The sequence below is a fragment of the Macrobrachium rosenbergii genome, chromosome 25 (genome assembly GCF_040412425.1).
Source record: "Macrobrachium rosenbergii isolate ZJJX-2024 chromosome 25, ASM4041242v1, whole genome shotgun sequence".
NCBI classification, from domain to species: Eukaryota; Metazoa; Arthropoda; class Malacostraca; order Decapoda; family Palaemonidae; genus Macrobrachium; species Macrobrachium rosenbergii.
Genome location: NC_089765.1, coordinates 28,942,544 through 28,959,001, shown reverse-complemented (window position 1 = coordinate 28,959,001; position 16,458 = coordinate 28,942,544). Strand labels below are relative to the sequence as shown.

The 16,458-nt window shown below is 38.9% G+C and overlaps 2 protein-coding genes across 2 annotated transcripts in view; one reads left to right on the top strand and one right to left on the bottom strand.

Annotated features, from left to right (window-relative positions):
- The window catches only part of LOC136852519 (YLP motif-containing protein 1-like), a 277,111-nt gene that overhangs the window by 56,551 nt on the left and 204,102 nt on the right, over positions 1–16,458 (top strand).
- On the bottom strand, positions 3,086–15,830 carry LOC136852083 (piggyBac transposable element-derived protein 4-like). The gene is made up of 2 exons (XM_067126534.1): positions 13,101–15,830; positions 3,086–3,268 (listed from the first exon to the last, which is right to left on the bottom strand). The coding sequence occupies exons 1-2, from the start codon at positions 15,249–15,251 to the stop codon at positions 3,086–3,088; spliced, it is 2,334 nt and encodes a 777-aa protein (XP_066982635.1). The 5' UTR covers positions 15,252–15,830.

Sequence of the window (16,458 nt, the reverse complement as noted above, 5' to 3'; positions counted from 1 at the left end):
AGTAATGTTTTATGATTAAAGCAAAAATATATGTCTTTGATTCCTAAGTTAATTGGTTATTTATGTACAGGACAAAACTATTATGCATAACTATGGTAAATTCATGATGTCTTTGATTCCTAAGTTAATTGGTTATTTATGTACAGGACAAGACTATTATGCATAACAATGGTAAATTTCCATGAATTTAAAAGGCTTCGGATATGTACAACAGGTTAGGCTTTGAATTTGGTGGCATCAGGGATGCTGCAGAGAGGATAGCGTGTTTACATCTTCCCACATAATGTTTTAGTTGAAAGACCCCTTGATATTTATATCATGACACCGAAATGTGCCCAAAGCAGTGTTGGTGATAGTGCAGCAATAAAACGTGAAGCAGTGCTTGTGTGTAGTAGTACTGTTTACAATGTAGCAAGATTCTGTTTAATATTTGTAACAGAAAAAACACTGAATATTCATGGATTTCTTAATGTTTCAAATGTTAGGATAAAAGAAAGTAATTTTTTTGTTTTGATATAAGTAACTTACTGAGCAATTACAGCTATACTTTCCACTCTAAGCCCTTTGTTGGCCGAATCGCTTGAGCTTCAGACTATCACTCGATGGGCCGGAGTTCAATTCCCACGGCCGGCTGATGAAGAGTTAGAGGAATGTATTTCTGGTGATAGAAATTCATTTCTCGCTATAATGTGGTTCGGATTCCACAATAAGCTGTATGTCCCGTTGCTAAGTAACCAATTGGTTCTTAGCCACGTAAAATAAGTCTAATCCTTCGGGCCAGCCCTAGGAGAGCTGTTAATCAGCTCAGTGGTCTGGTAAAACTAAGGTATACTTACTTTTTTCCACTTGTGAGGCAGCTTAAATTTTAAAATCCGCGGTAGCACCTCAATTGTTTAGTGTAGGTGACCATTCCCGCCCACTCATGGGAATGCTAGGAATGACTTGGCAGACAACCATCATTCTCTTTCTGCCGCGCTCGGTGTAAACATTGGGTGTTTGGAGCAGCTTTGTTTATTATTTGTCAGTTGGATAACGGCTTTCGGTGAATTATTGTGACTGATTTCGAGTAACTTTCAAGCATACAGCTTTCAGGATCAGTATTTTATTGTTTTGTTATTAAGATCTGATTCAAGTTTATCATATTTTGCTAAAGAAATTTTGCAGGCAATTGATTAACTCCTCTTTGCCGAGTAGCATATTATAATGAAAATAATCATGTTCACTACTGAACCAATGTTTTGGGTGGCGAATACATATTGGCAGGTCTCAAATAATGTTTGATAAGGAATTGAGATATGTTTTGTGTGATGTTATTTTTTGTACTTCTAAACAATTCTCGGTAAAGAATTGATTTAGAACATTTTCTTGTTACACTTTACTTTGCAGAGAACTGAAAAGCGTAAGGGCAGAATGTAGTAAGGAGAGAAATTACTTATTTTGGCAGTGATGGGCTTTTGGATAAATAGACTTTCTTGACAGCCGAAAATGACGCTGAGCACCCACTAGCTTCAGTGCTGAGCACTCACCACCTTCCTGAAAGTCCAATGGGAGTCCCTTGGGTAGTTGCCCCTTCAGCTGAACCTGTTGTACGGTCCCAGGTTGCAACAGACGGCCACTGAAAAGGCGTCTTGCCAGAAGTGTAGCGGACATGGTGACTGTCCGGCCCGTCGGATCTTTTAGACCAAAGGTCACTGTCCTGCTCCCCTAAACCTGGTAGAAGACACACTTGCGGTCCAAGGGAGTCCGAGGGTGTTTGGTCCCAGTTAGTCATCCCCCTTAGTTGAGCCTGTTGTCCGGTCCCAGGCCTTGGCAGACAACCATTGATATAGATTCTGATTGGGAAGTCCACAGTGCTTGTCCCCTGAACTTCCAGTTGTGGGGCGCCAGTATTTGGTGCCTAAACACTCTTCCAGCACTCGAAAGCACCCAGCAACTTCCAAGCATGCCCCCCCCCCATCTCAAGTGCTCATACATGGAAGGAAGAAGATATACCATTCGTCCAAAGGAGGTTGGTGGGGTTTGCCCACAGGAAGTCGCCTCCTTGGTAGAACCTGTCACTGATAGTTCGCGTAGTGGAAGACACTCAGACTGCTGTTGGAAGGGCATCCCTTTTAATGTCCACCAGTTGTCGTGAGACTCAAAATTAGCCATGACAAGAGGCGTCTAGGTGTTTTTCATGGTGCATCCTGACCCTTGAAGAGATGTAGTGACAAGACATCTCTTATTATGTTTTAATGGACTATAGATTCTTCTCACAGTGACATATGATGGTCACAGTCTCCGAGTGCTCAGCACCTGCTCCCGAGTGCAGGCTTTCTACCTCTGCCCACATGGCACTGGTTGCCGAAAGTTCGGCGCCCCGAGCACCTGGCATCTACTCCAGAGCATCAATATCTATCCAGTATTTGACTCCTGACTGTGAACATTTATCACCTGCTCATGGACAGTTTTTTAGAATGCACTGCTGTTCTTTCTTGAGTACCAGTTCCCGATTGAGTGACTGGCGCCAGTCCCCAGTAACTTGGCACCAATTCTTCAGTATCAGTCTCCCGCATCTGGACTCCATATGGTGAGCATTAGTCTGCATATAAAGAGGTTCCCTTTTCAGTACCGGGAACCCCCTCCTTGACAGTTAGTGTCTAAGAGCCATATCCTTTGCAGATGCAGACATTTATATCCAGTATTTTTGAACTTCATGAAGAAAGCTCCCTCCTCTTAGACAGCAGGAGCACTAAAAACTAGAAGACTTCTAGTTTTTAGTCGAGAGACATTACCTTGGTTTGTCTGTAAGTCCTGTCCTGTGTGGGTAAGGACGATTTAGATGTCTTTTAGAGATCTCTGCTCTTTACTTTGTAACCTCAAGAAGAGAAAACTCAGGTGCTCTTTTACTGCTGAGGAAGTCACACAATCGCATTCAGCTTTGTTATTTTCGCCTCTGGGCCTACATTTCTTCCCTTAGGACAAAGTCGAGAGAACTGTGTCTGTTATGCAGAAGGGTTTGGCTCAGTTTGTCAAACCCACAGTTATGCCTGTGCTAGGTTTCCGTGTTTTCTGCTGTCTTCGGCCTGTGCCTAGTTTTATCAAGTCAGTCATAATTGAGTCCGTTCAAATGTCCAAGTGTCTGCAGACTGTCAAAGAGTCCACAGGGTTGGCAGCTAGTCCACGTGGTAGTCTGCGAGTCAGGACTAGGATCTGCAAGTTCCCTCGGTTGTCTGTGAGACTGCATAGTAGTTAGCAAATCTGCGCGGCCTGCAATGCCTCTTTTCTCCTAGAATAGAAGACAAAATTCAGGATAGAGATAAACCAGACAATCCTGTCATCAGGCGTTTGGATGAAGACCTGTGTAATATAGGAAGTATCCTTCCTTGCCCCCGCCAGACTCTGGGAATACAGTAAACCCCTGTATTTGCCGGGATGAGTTCCGAATAGCTAAAAACCTGAATACTTAGAACCCTTCTAAAAACACTTAGAACTGCCTATTTTGATAGTTCAGACACACACAAAACAAACTAAAAATGCTTATACAGGTATTATCCTACTTAGGATGGGGTTAGGTTCCAAAAAAACCATCCTTTGTTGGAAAAAACGTAAGAAATACCAAAGCGTATCTCGAACGTAGCCTAGCCTACACTAGGGTATTCGGTACCATGTATACATATATGGTAGCCTAGCCTACACTATAAAATATACTCTTTACATACATGGTATAGTAATTATTAACCCTTAAACGCCGAGCCTCTATTTACAAAAGTGTCTGCCGTATGCTGACAGGGTTTGAGAGTTAGTGCCGAAGCGGAAAGAAAGTTTTTTCAAAAAATCACAGCACGCTTAGTTTTTAAAATTAAGAGTTCATTTTTGGCTCCTTTTTTTCTCATTGCTTAAAGTTTAGTATGCAGCCATCAAAAATGAAAAAAATATCATTATCATATATAAATATTGGAATATATGACAGCGCAAAAAAAGAATTTCATATATAATTGTATACAATTAGCGCTGTGAGCAAAACGGTTAAAGCTAATGAGTTATTTTTTTTTTTTTTTCGTTGTATTGTACACTAAATTGCGATGATTTTGGTATATAACACATTGTAAAATGATCAAAGCAACACAGAAAATATTATCACAAAATGATGCATGAATTTGTAACGAGCAGACGTAAAAAAAAAGTTTTTTTCAAAAATTCACCATATAAATCAAAATATTGTGCTAGAGACTCCCCGTTTGTTGCAAAATGAAGGTAATTGATTAAATATTACTAGAGTGTAAGAGTTTTAGCTTACAATTGCATTTTTTTACCATTTCGGTCGAGTCAAAGTTGACCGAAGGTTGAATTTTTGGCACTTACTGTGATTTATATGAAAATATTTCAAAACTGATAAGAGCTACAATCATGAGTTATTTTTTACTGTATTCTACATGACATTGTGCACATTTTCATATATAAAACTTTATGTAACACCTAATATAAAATGGTATAAAATTACGACAAACTGACTAAAGAAATTCTGAGATTTTCAGCAGAGTTAGTGTGCGCGGAGGTAAGGAAAAATTTTTTTTTTTAAATTCACCACAAATCAAAATCCTGTGCTAGAGACTTCTCGTTTGTTGCAAAATGAAGGTAAATGATTGAATATTGCTAGAATGTACGAGTTTTAGCTTACAATTGCATTTTTCGACCATTTCGGTCGTGTCAAAGTTGACTGAAGGTTGAAATTTCGGCACTTATTGTGATTTATATGAAAATATGTCAAAATTGATAAAAGCTACAACCATGAGTTATTTTTTGTTGTATTCTACATGAAATTGCACACATTGTCATATATAAAACTTTATGTAATGGCTAATAGAAAACTGCAAAAATTACAACAAAATGACTAAAGAATTTCTGAGATTGTAAGAGCCTGACGCCGCCTCTTCCAAACACGTGTGTGTTCGTGTGTTCGTCGTCCATCAGAGTGGCGAGACGTTTGACGTCTTCACAAACAGAAACACACACAGTTTGATACAGAAGATTCGTTGGAACATTATGAGTACATGATTAGAATGCTTGCATGGCAATGCAAGTAGTGGTGGTTGTACATACATCAAGACAACAATGGTTAGGGAGAAACAGACGGAAATATTGTATGGTTGAAATCGCGTTCCTTTAGAGAAAGAAAACGAGATGCTCTTGTTGTCTTTTCCACCCTGATGGACAACGAACACACACGTGTTTGGAAGAGACGGCGTCAGGCTCTTACAAGATTTTCAGCAGAGTTAGCTCGGACGTAAGGAAAAGGTTTTTTCAAAAATTCACCATAAATCGAAATATTGTGCTAGAGACTTCTCGTTTGTTGCAAAATGAAGGTAAATGATTGAATATTACTAGAATGTAAGAGTTTTAGCTTACAATTGCATTTTTCGACCATTTCTGTCGAGTCAAAGTTGACCGAAGGTTGAAAATTTGGCACTTATCGTGATGTATATGAAAATATGTCAAAATTGATAAAAGCTACAACCATGAGTTATTTTTTGTTGTATTCTACATGAAATTGTGCACATTTTCATATATAAAACTTTATGTAATGGCTAATAGAAAGCTGTGCAAAAATTACAACAAAGTGATTAAAGAATTTCTGAGATTTTCAGCAGAGTTAGCACGGACGTAAGGAAAAAGTTTTTTCAAAAATTCACCATAAATCGAAATATTGTGCTAAAGACTTCTCGTTTGTTGCAAAATGAAGGTAAATGATTGAATATTACTAGAATGTAAGAGTTTTAGCTTACAATTGCATTTTTCGACCATTTCTGTCGAGTCAAAGTTGACTGAAGGTTGAAATGTTGGCACTTATCGTGATTTATATGAAAATATGTCAAAATCGATAAAAGCTACAACCATGAATTATTTTTTGTTGTATTCTACATGAAATTACACACATTTTCTTATATAAAACTTTATGTAAAGGCTAATAGAAAACGGTGCAAAAATTACGACAATGTGACTAAAGAATTTCTGAGATTTTCAGCATAGTTAGCTGATGCTTTCTTTTGGGATAAGAAAGAAATTCGCACATGCGCAGCTGGGTCATGCTTGTAAACAAAACAACAGAGTGATCCTCGAACTCCCAGCATCCCTCAAGGCGCGTGATTTTAAATTTTTCGCAAACAAGGCCTATAAGTATTTTTCTGCGAATATTTAAAAAAACTTCTTGTAGTCGACGTATTTTACGTCCTCTTGGCACCCGACAGACAACTTTTGTCGACGTAAAATACGTCCAGTCGGCGTTAAAGGGTTAATATCAGCTAATTCTGGAGGTTTATGCAAAGTGACTTGATAATTCAGTGCAAAGAGAAATTGAATAACAAACAAGATTTAGCTTAGCCTACACTATGGTATATTATACATATACGGTAGTGTAGCCTACATTATACTGTACTCTATATTCACTTGTATTATACAAACGTCAGCATAACGAATATGCATCTTTTCCATGGATCTTTTAAAATGTTATGCCTTAATTCAGTGTATCCAATAATATTGTATATATTGCTAATAGATTCACAATTTCGTGAAAAACAATCTGAGTAATAAAAATCCACAATTATATAGTAATTACATAGTAATATATTTACTATATAATTGTGGATTTTTATTACTCAAATTGTATATATTCTTATATTGCTTTTGTATTATAAATTGCGATCATAGCGATCAGTGTTTCTGTTTGGAAATCGCTTGTGCGGTGTATTTTTCACCATATTTAACTCAGTTCAGAGCGCTTTTCTTCCTTCTAGTTAGTGTAAATGAATCTCTAGAGTCTAGATACTTTATTTATATGGAGCAAGGTTATTTTTCGTTATACAAAGTGTTTTTAAGTCGAAATATAACTAAAATATGTCTCATCGTGAAATGAATTTATCTATTATTTTCATTAAAATAGATGACGATGGCTGTTTGGGGACGTGTGTTTTGTGTAAAAAAATTCAAGATTCCGTTTACTATTTTCACTTGATTTCATCATAATACAGGCAGTCCCCGGTTAACGGGGGCTCGGTTAACAGCGATCCGGTTTTATGAGGCTTGTCTAACGACGAAAATCAGCAATCGCCGAAAATTGCAGATTTTCGCTTATCGGCACCGACAATTGGGTATTGGCGCCGATACATACCTAACAGAGATGTTGATAACTGAAAATCAGCGCTTTTTGGTGCAGATACCCCTCGAGAATCACCAAAAAAGCGCCGAAAATTGCCAATTTTCGGTTAGCGGCAATTTTCGGTTATCATCACACCCTCAGAAATGGAACCCCGCCGATAACTGGGGACTGTATGTATGAGCTTTATGTATTTATTGTTTATTGATGTAAAAATAGTAGTACAGTACTGTAATGTATTTCATGCCCAGTAGTTTTGATTAAAATACTTTCTCTCCCATTTTAATTAAGATCAAGTTTCATCCATGTTGCCGTGCATGATAATTTACAGTATACAGTGAACCCCCGTATTCGCGGGGGATGCGTCCCCCCCCCTCCGCGAATAGCTAAAATCCGCGAGTACTTAAAACTCCTCTAAAAACATGTAGAACTGCCCATTTTGATAGTTTAAACAAGAAAAACCCTGTAAAAATGCTTATACCTGAGTATTGTAATAGTTTTATCACAAAAAGTGCATTTATTCATGAAAATTATATGAAAATACAGTAATTAGTGAATATTTCTCAGTGAAAAATACAGCGAATGGGCGAATTTTCCGCAAATAATGGCTAGATATGTTCCACAGAGAGACCCGCGAATGCGTGACTCCATGAATCATGAGAACGCGAATACGGGGGGTTTACTGTAGTCATTAGCAGCTTGAACATTGTTTTCTCAGCTTCAGCTACAACTTGCAGCTTAAATTTAGCAGTATATTTCCTTGCCGATCTTTTATCCATACCGAATAAAGGTACTGTATAATGTAAAAATATATCAGTCCTATTCTACCTAACGTCATTTATGCCATAACCTATGGTAATTGTTTATTACCATACGATGGTTGAAATACCAGGTAAATGGCTGTTATTCAATTCAATTATAAGCAAAACAATAGTTTCTTGGTCAGTTGTTTGTGGCTGTACACATTTATGCAAGAGTATAACGTTACTAACAATGCTTTTATCATTCTCTTTTACTTTTTTAACTAGAAGATCGGATAAAGAGATGGAGTAAAAGTTCTCTATTGTTATTTGGTCTCTCTCACTGCCTGATTACACTGCTGCCTGCGCCCGCGTGAAATTTAAAAATATTTTATAGAAAAATGATATTGTCGTCGTATCGGTAATAATTGCCTACCCCATTGCAAAATCGAATTATTGTAACTCAAGCATTACCTGACTATTTTAATAGTTTTATCACAAAAATTGCATTTAGTAATGAAAATGAGATGAAAATACAGTATTTAGTGAATATTTCTCAGTGGAAAATACTGCAAATGGGCGAATTTTCTGTGAGTAATGGGTAGATATGTTCCAAAGAGAAATCTGTGAATATGTGAGTCAGTGAATCGTGAGACTGCGAATACGAGGGTTTACTGTATCTCAGGTCCGTCTGGCAGGACAGCGTCTTCTATGGCGAGGATCTGTGTTTCAGCCTCTCTATGGCAAGCCTACTCTCGAGTCCTCACTCCTCTAGCTTTTTGACTTCATGTTCTCGAATGTCATTCTTTACGTGGATGACCGACTTCTTCGATTACCTTTGAAGGAAAGTGTGAGGAGGTTTTCTAACATTTGGGACAGGGAAACGCAGCTATACACTTTTGTTTATCCCCTTAGCCCTGAACTAGGTCGGACCTACGTTAGTGGCTGTTCAAACATAACCATTGAAAGGGAAGTGCCTTCATACTACAAACCCAGACCTAGTTTTCCATTCAAATACTTAGGATCTCTGTTGGGGAGCCTTCTTGGGGAACCGGGTAGTTTCCAGGACACGGCCCTCAGAAGAACATAATCTTGTCATCTCTCAGAGAGCTGAAAGCCTTTCACTTATGACTCCAATGCTTATAGACCCTATTTCACTCCTAGACTGTGGTAATCTTGTCACAAGACCACATTTCTAAGTATATTTTCATCTTTGTCAGATAGTTGGAAGCTTTGCACTCAAGGCTTCAATGCTCCTCGACCATTTTTCACACTAGACTGTGGTAATCTTGGTTCAAGACCACAGTCCTTAAGCATATGGAGAAGAAGGAAGGAAGGAGACACACATACACACACACACACACACACACACACACACACACACACTCTCTCTCTCTCTCTCTCTCTCTCTCTCTCTCTCTCTCTCTCTCTCTCTCTCTCTCTCTCTCAGTCATTTAAAAAAATTGAGTTCTCCAGTCGCTCAACTTTTTTCAGGGCATGCAAATTAGTTATGGTGGATGCACCGAACTGTCAGAACGATGTCCTTCCCACCAAGAGGATTTGGATCCCCTGGTCTGGCAGAATCTGTGGAATCTATGGAATAGGCTGGTTATGGCCTGGTTTGTCACCTCAAGGAACTGTTGCCTTCCACATTTTGTTCTCCAATCCTAGACCCTCTTGCATGGGCAACTGACGCCATGCTGCAAGTTAGGTCCAACCTGGACCTTTAATGCCCTTCTGCAATCCAACTTGGGCAAGGAAGGGGCTGAACAAGTTTTCAGGTTCATGGCAATGTAACGATGACACTCTTAGCCCGTTCTGGACCATGAATATTGGCTCCCGAACCAGATATGGTTGTTGATGGACTCTTAACGACTCCTTCCACAATCCAAATCTATTCAGACACCCTCACTTCAAAAGATACCACTAAACCACTAAACGATGGATCACTCTTTCTCGGACAGATTTGCAGACTGTCCGGGAGCCTGCCTAAAAGTGAACTTTTCAAGACCAACTTCGGAGTTTGTTGCAAGATGCAGACGGCAGTCTTCTTACCAAGTACTCCAGTCTAAGTAGGCAGTGTTCTGTCGATGGTGTATTGGTTATAACATCTCGTCTGCGAATTTCTTTTTAGCTCAGATAGTGGAACCCCTCCTATACCTGAGGACTGCCAAGGGGGCTCTCTTCTTCCACCTTCAAGGGGCATGGAGCAATGTTAGGCTTAGTATATAAACACAAAGGTCTAATTTTATCTTCTAAAGATCTTAGCAACCTATGAAGTCTTTCAAGACTTTCAAGGCGGAGAGGAGTCTACGTTGTATATTGGAATTCAGATGTAGCTCTCGAGTGGTTAACGGGCCCCTCTATCGAGCCTCTCTGTTCCACACCTCTCACCTTAACTAGAAAACTCTGTTTCTTGTAGCCCTAGACAAATGCCAAATGAGTTAGTGAGCTTCAGACTATAGACAAGCAAGCAAATTCTGCTCAGGGAGACAGTCTGTGAACAGGATTCGTGGTTTTTCCCTTTAGTGATTGTCAAACATCCCTGGCTCTGGGAGAGTGAGCGAAATGTCTAGTTTGAGCTTTCAGGGTTTGCCTGAAAAAGCTTTGTAATCAGAGGGCCAGCCATACCTACTGTCCGGACAAGATCCTGTCTCGCCCTCGGTCTATGACTGCATTGTCCTTCATCTTCAGTGAACTTTGTTTCTGTTATGCACTCTCAGATTCAGAAGAACGACTTCCCTGCATGTTAAGGGAAAGCCTCTACCTTGTTAGCTTTCAGGCTCAATGTGTCACTCACTTCCGTTCGGCAATTGGCCCACTGGAGTGTAATAGTTCCTCACTTCTAAATTTTCCTTGAAGTCAAAACAGTGTTTGAAAATTTTGCAGTACCTTGTGACCATTGTTAGTAATTGGCATGGCACTGAGGGAGGAAGCAGAAGATTTTCTCCTGTCTGTTCACCTTGTAGTAAGGTGCAGAATTTTTGGGGGGTGGGGGGGGTTACAATGTACCTGGAGTACCCACCACTCTCAGTGGGTGGGTAGTTGTTTTTATTCTAGTATAGGTGACAAAGTTATCTGGTTGTTTTTATTTTTTGGTACTGCACCCAGGGCAAGGGCACTAATGATTCTTTGCTAGCCAATGGAATACTTCTTGGCTGCAAAGCTCCCACTTGAGTAGAGGCAATCATCAGCTATACTGCTGTGCCACTACAAGTTAATTCTTTTCTTTTCCTTGTGAATATTGGACAATGATAGGCCAATGTTCTTATTTTGGCAGAGAAATACTTTAGGGGTCTATTAAGGTAATGAAACATGGCAGATAAACCTGTAGAGTTCAGTAACAGGTTACTAGGAGATGTTATACTGGGCGACATTACAAGCAGCCCAGTGGTCATTCTCAAGATGGGTGAGGCGATTCTGGAGACAAGGGATGTGGATGGAGGTATAAATAGGGGGCCAACGTTGCAGCAAGAGCAGTGCTGAATTCTTATTTGGTGCTAGGGGATTATTGTCCCTGAGCGAAGCCTTCTCTGAGACACTGATGGTGCACTCTTTCCCTTGTGTGAGCATCGGAGGATGCAGGGGTGGGGATGGTGGTACTGGGATGATTACTGCCATTGGATGGAGGGTCCTGGTTGGTTTGCTCACCAGCGATGCTGGCAGGCCATGCCCTTCATGTCAACGCTGGGGATTAAAGAGTATCTTGAGTGGTATTTAGACAGGGCTTCTCACACCTGATGTGTAAGGCTTCAAGGAGGTGTAGGGATAATGTCATCTTTTTATTCTTGTTATGCGCAGTTCTGGCATAGTTATTTGTGGTGCCTTCCTGAGCATGGCAGGAGGTCCTCTTGGAGAAGTGCCTGGTAGTTATGTAGGTGTCAAGGCTCTCTCAGACGGGGCATTTGTCTCAGTGGACCACATTGGTTCTCTTCAAGGGATCGTACATGGAGGGGTTGGGAGGTTATTTTTCATCACCAGTCTGTTGGTCTGCCCCTGTAGAAGAGCTTGATATCAGGTGGAGGGGGCAAGGTTTCTTATTACCATCTGTTACCTCTTTCAAATGAACACCATATTCTTTGGAAGCTTGAATTTCAAGTTAATGGCACATATGGACTTGTTCCATATGAATAGGGTTCATATTAATAATTATAACAATAATTACTCATGTTAATGTTCTTAAAATTAGTTACCATAGCTCTTGGATTTTTCTCTAATCTTTTCCTTTCTTAACCCGAGAAATGCGTCAATGTCATTTTAGAACAGTCCTGTGGTGCGGCTATCTTGACAAAAATGCTACTCTTCAGAATCTGACACATATCTTTACCAATGCCTTTGTAATTGCTTCGTGCATGTATCATCAAAATATTTTTTGCCTCTTTCTCTTTGTTATTTTGTTATAAACATTCAAAGTTAATTTTATTGCGCGACGTGGCATTTTCCCTGATGAATCGGTGGTGCGGTCGTACTCTGGGGGTTGGGTCGGGTCTGTCTGCCCTCACCCATGGGTGGGGAGGTAGTTTGGTATAACGGGCTTGTTGTTGGGCCCGGTAGAGGATAGCGTAATTTTTCTTACTACACTTCTTGTCACTATATGATGTTTTGTTTGACATGTAACAATTACAGTTTATACTGTATAATATCGTTGAGTGTAATGATAATAAAGATTACTTAATATTTTTAAATCCTAGAATAAAGAATTCTTTCTCTTCTCGAAAAATGAATGATCTTTCAAGTCGCTATAGAAACATTACTGTTTACATATTTTTTTTTTTTATTTACTTCATAGGTGTTTTTTCTTTATCCATATAGTAACTATTATTACCATTGTTATTATTGTAAAGTAGGTTAAAATGATGTATTTAGGGAGCATATTCTATCTTTATTACTTGCAAGTTTAATAACAAAAACCTATCATATTTGAAGGAACAAAGTGAGTAAAAATAATATAATCCTCGTCTTTTGCAAACATATAGTTATAACAAAGAAAATACCAAACCAATACCACCACCACCTATTGCCAAAGTATAGAAAAGATATAGAAAATTCCTATGTAAATAAATCATGAATATAGACATTACATAAAATAATACATAAAAAGTCTTTTGAGTATGCCATGCATGCCATGCACGAAAGCAGTCAGTTGGACACAGGGGCACGTCGCATTCAGCACAGATCGTTGTAACCCTTGTTCGTTTCTTTTGTCGCCTGGAAGTATTGGCGCATACGTAGCAGTTTAGTTGATTTTTTCTGTTTTGGTCCTCATTGAATGCTGTGTATTGGAGATGATGATAGCTTATGTAAGCTGCTCCATGCAAGCGATCAGGTGCCTCTACGGGAGGATGTCCACGACGTCCGAGTCTACTGTTTGTCACGGTGCCATAATCCTCAAGAAGTTGGTATGAAACATTGTATATGAATTCGCGAAATTTTAATTTCTTGCAAGTGGGGTCTGATGTCTTCATAAGCCAAATGTTGTATGAATTGAGCATTATGATGTCTATAAGATGAAGAACGATTTTGTGATACCACTTGAAGGATTTCCTCATACACTCTGTCCCACTTAGCTGGCAGTCACTCTTATCTACGAGGCGCATATTTTCATTATAATCAGCAACAACATCTGGCTTGCAGATTTTCTTTTTAGTCCTGTAGTGGACCTTACCCGTGTCCACCATATCACCTTTATGTACAGTTGATAAAAGGGTTACGGGCTTTCTATCTATCCACTTTACAGCCAAAATCTTGTTAGTTGCCTCGCGTTGTATGGTCTTGGCCTTTGGCTTTCTCCTTTTTAGCTTTATGGCTTGTTCTTGCAGTTTTAGTTTCATCCTCATCAGGAGTATCACTGTCACTGGGATTAGCATAAGAGGTGGAGGGACATTAAATTTTGGCATATATTTCCTGCTTTCTCTCACAGTGCCACATGTTCCTGTGGCATTATCATGAAGGAATTGTGCCAGTGTAGGACTACTATACCAATTGTCTGTGTACAATATATGTCCGTGACCCATATACGGTGCCATCATTTTCTTGACTACCGCTCCCGAGAAGCCCAGACCGCTACCTTGATCCTCTTTTGGTATATCAACATCTGTGCCAGTATATACTATAATATCAAGCACTATTCCCGTTTCACAATCGCATAAAACGAACAGTTTAACCCCAAAACGATGACGCTTGCTTGGGATATATTGCTTGAAAATAAGACGGCCCTTGAAAAGTATTAGAGACTCATCAATTACAATTTTCTGGAAAGGATGAAAGACCCTTTTGAAGTTTCCTACAACCAAACTAAGGAATGGTCTTATTTTCCAAATTCGATCATTAGAGTTTGGATTCCCGTTGTCAGCAAAGTGCATGAAATGGGTCAACAGCAAGAATCTGTCGCGGGTCATGAATTTGGGGAAAATTGGGGTAGGAATCAAAGGGTCTTGTTTCCAGTAGTCTTGTAAGACATGTTTTTTCATTAGAGGCATCAGTAATAATAATGCAAAATAAACATAAATTTCATGGGGATCCGTGTCCAGCCATTTCTGAACTCTTGAATTTTGTGTAAAAGAGAAATTTTCCATTACCCACTGGTAATACTTATTTGTTTCACAGACAATAAGGCCAACTAATTCATCAGTGAAAAGTGCAAGAAAATATTCGCTTTCTCTTGCAGTGTCATCACAAGGCCACTCACTTGTTACACCAGCACAGTTACCATCAAAGGGATGAATATCAGGGATAAAGTTATTGACATCTGACCAAATATAAGACTGAATATTTCCTTCTCGTATATCATGTACGTTACCTATTTCATTTTCACCATCCTCTTCTTCACATTCTTCAATGTGCCCTCCATCTGAACGAAATCTTCCTTCATAATCATCTTCGCTGTCGTCAGAAGTCCCTATCTCACCACTATCACTATCTCCACAGTTGATGTCATCATCTATGTCTTCGTCTGTTTCGTCTTCGGTGAATAACATAGGTAAGAATTTGCTAGGGGTCAGATTCCGTAAACGACGATTTTGGGCAATGAATGGAAGAGTTGATGCACTTGGTATTGCATCACATGTGTTCCTTGATGGTGTCAGTGTGATGGAGGAAGAAGTACTTTGGTATTGCTTCTTTTCCTGGGGCACATATTTTCCACTACCACTTCTCTTCACACCCCCCTTTCTTCCAACTTCCTTCTGTTGCTGTGCTTTGATTTTCCCTTGTGTCATTATATTTGTCTCTTCTGGGAAGCAGATTTTCCTTTTTGTCTTGGTGTTCTCGGAGCCCTTGCTAGAAGAGGCCATAGTCTCATTTTTCCGAGAACGTCCAGTCATGACGACAAAAAGTGAAAAGTAGCCGAAAACAGAAAACCAAGTGAAAGTCGCTTTCATTGTTATCAAAATAGAACTGTAGTTATAACTAATACAAAACAAACACTTATTATCGCGGTAACTAATACTATTTGTTATGTTAACTACCCTTTAGTTAAAACAACCGCTCATCAGATACTCAAAAGAAAAACAAAAACATTCGGGAGTGTTGCCATAATTTACGCTAGGCAACCACATACTGACGGAGGTTTTGGGAGTTGCCAAGTCTTTTATTTCCCTTACTGAACAGTACATTGCGTTGTGATAGAAAGTATATGATTGTGTAAGTATGTTGTTTTATATGATTTTTTTATTGTGCATCATTCTAATATATTAATATAAAACAAGTTTTGACAGAAAAGAACTACTTTTCACTTTTTTCCTTTGCAAAAAAGTTAGATTTGGATCTATGGAGAAATTGGTATATTATACATAATATATATGATTAAAATAAAGTTCTAAACATTAAAACCTCTACCAGACAAATAGTTTTGCCAAGAAAAAATAATAAAAGTTAAATAATGTCAAGAGGGAACTTAAGAGTAGAGATAGAAAATGGCGCTCTGAAGAGGCTTATAGCAGTCGCCCACACAGCCGCTGAAGAGGCTTGTAGCAGTTCTCGGGTTAAGTGTGTGTGTGTGCATGTATGTATGTATGCATGCATGTGCATGTGCATAGGCAGATAGACCAGGATATAGGACTAGGTTGTGGGTTAAGATCTTAAATGATTCTGTTATACACTACATTTGTATGAAGGGACATGTAAGTGTGATAGAATTAGTGTCTAATACCAACTTACCTGTAAATGTTAGATTGTACCAGTAAACCTCATTGAGCCCTTACCTCTTTAACTTTGCTCTCTTTCAGAAAATTAGATTATGAATTACATTTCAGACAATGTAGTGGTGGTTAAGTAAAACTAAGGTACTTGGTGTCAAGTAAATGTTGGAAATCATTCATTGCACACTTTTGTAAGGCAGACCAGAATATTAAAGTGACTTGAATGTACTAACGAGTATAAAAGAGTGCATGCCTCCTTTGTTACTAGTAATGTAGATATGCAAGGTCATATATAACTATTGATGCTGACTTCAAAATTATTTTAAATTTTTATTTCCATAATTGAAATTTTTATATTTTTTGTTTGCTAACTTTGATTGTAATCAGGTAGTTTTAATAAAAGCTTTTCATTATTTTTTTAGAGTTAACATACATTTTGTTTTGTTCA

Excerpts from the sequence above, each read along its gene's own strand:
- LOC136852083 (XM_067126534.1), bottom strand. The coding sequence starts at position 15,251 with ATGAAAGCGACTTTCACTTGGTTTTCTGTTTTCGGCTACTTTTCACTT. Across the intron at positions 3,269-13,100 it reads AAAATCAACTAAACTGCTAC|GAGAAAAGAGGCATTGCAGG; the intron begins GTATGCGCCAAT and ends CTTCTATTCTAG.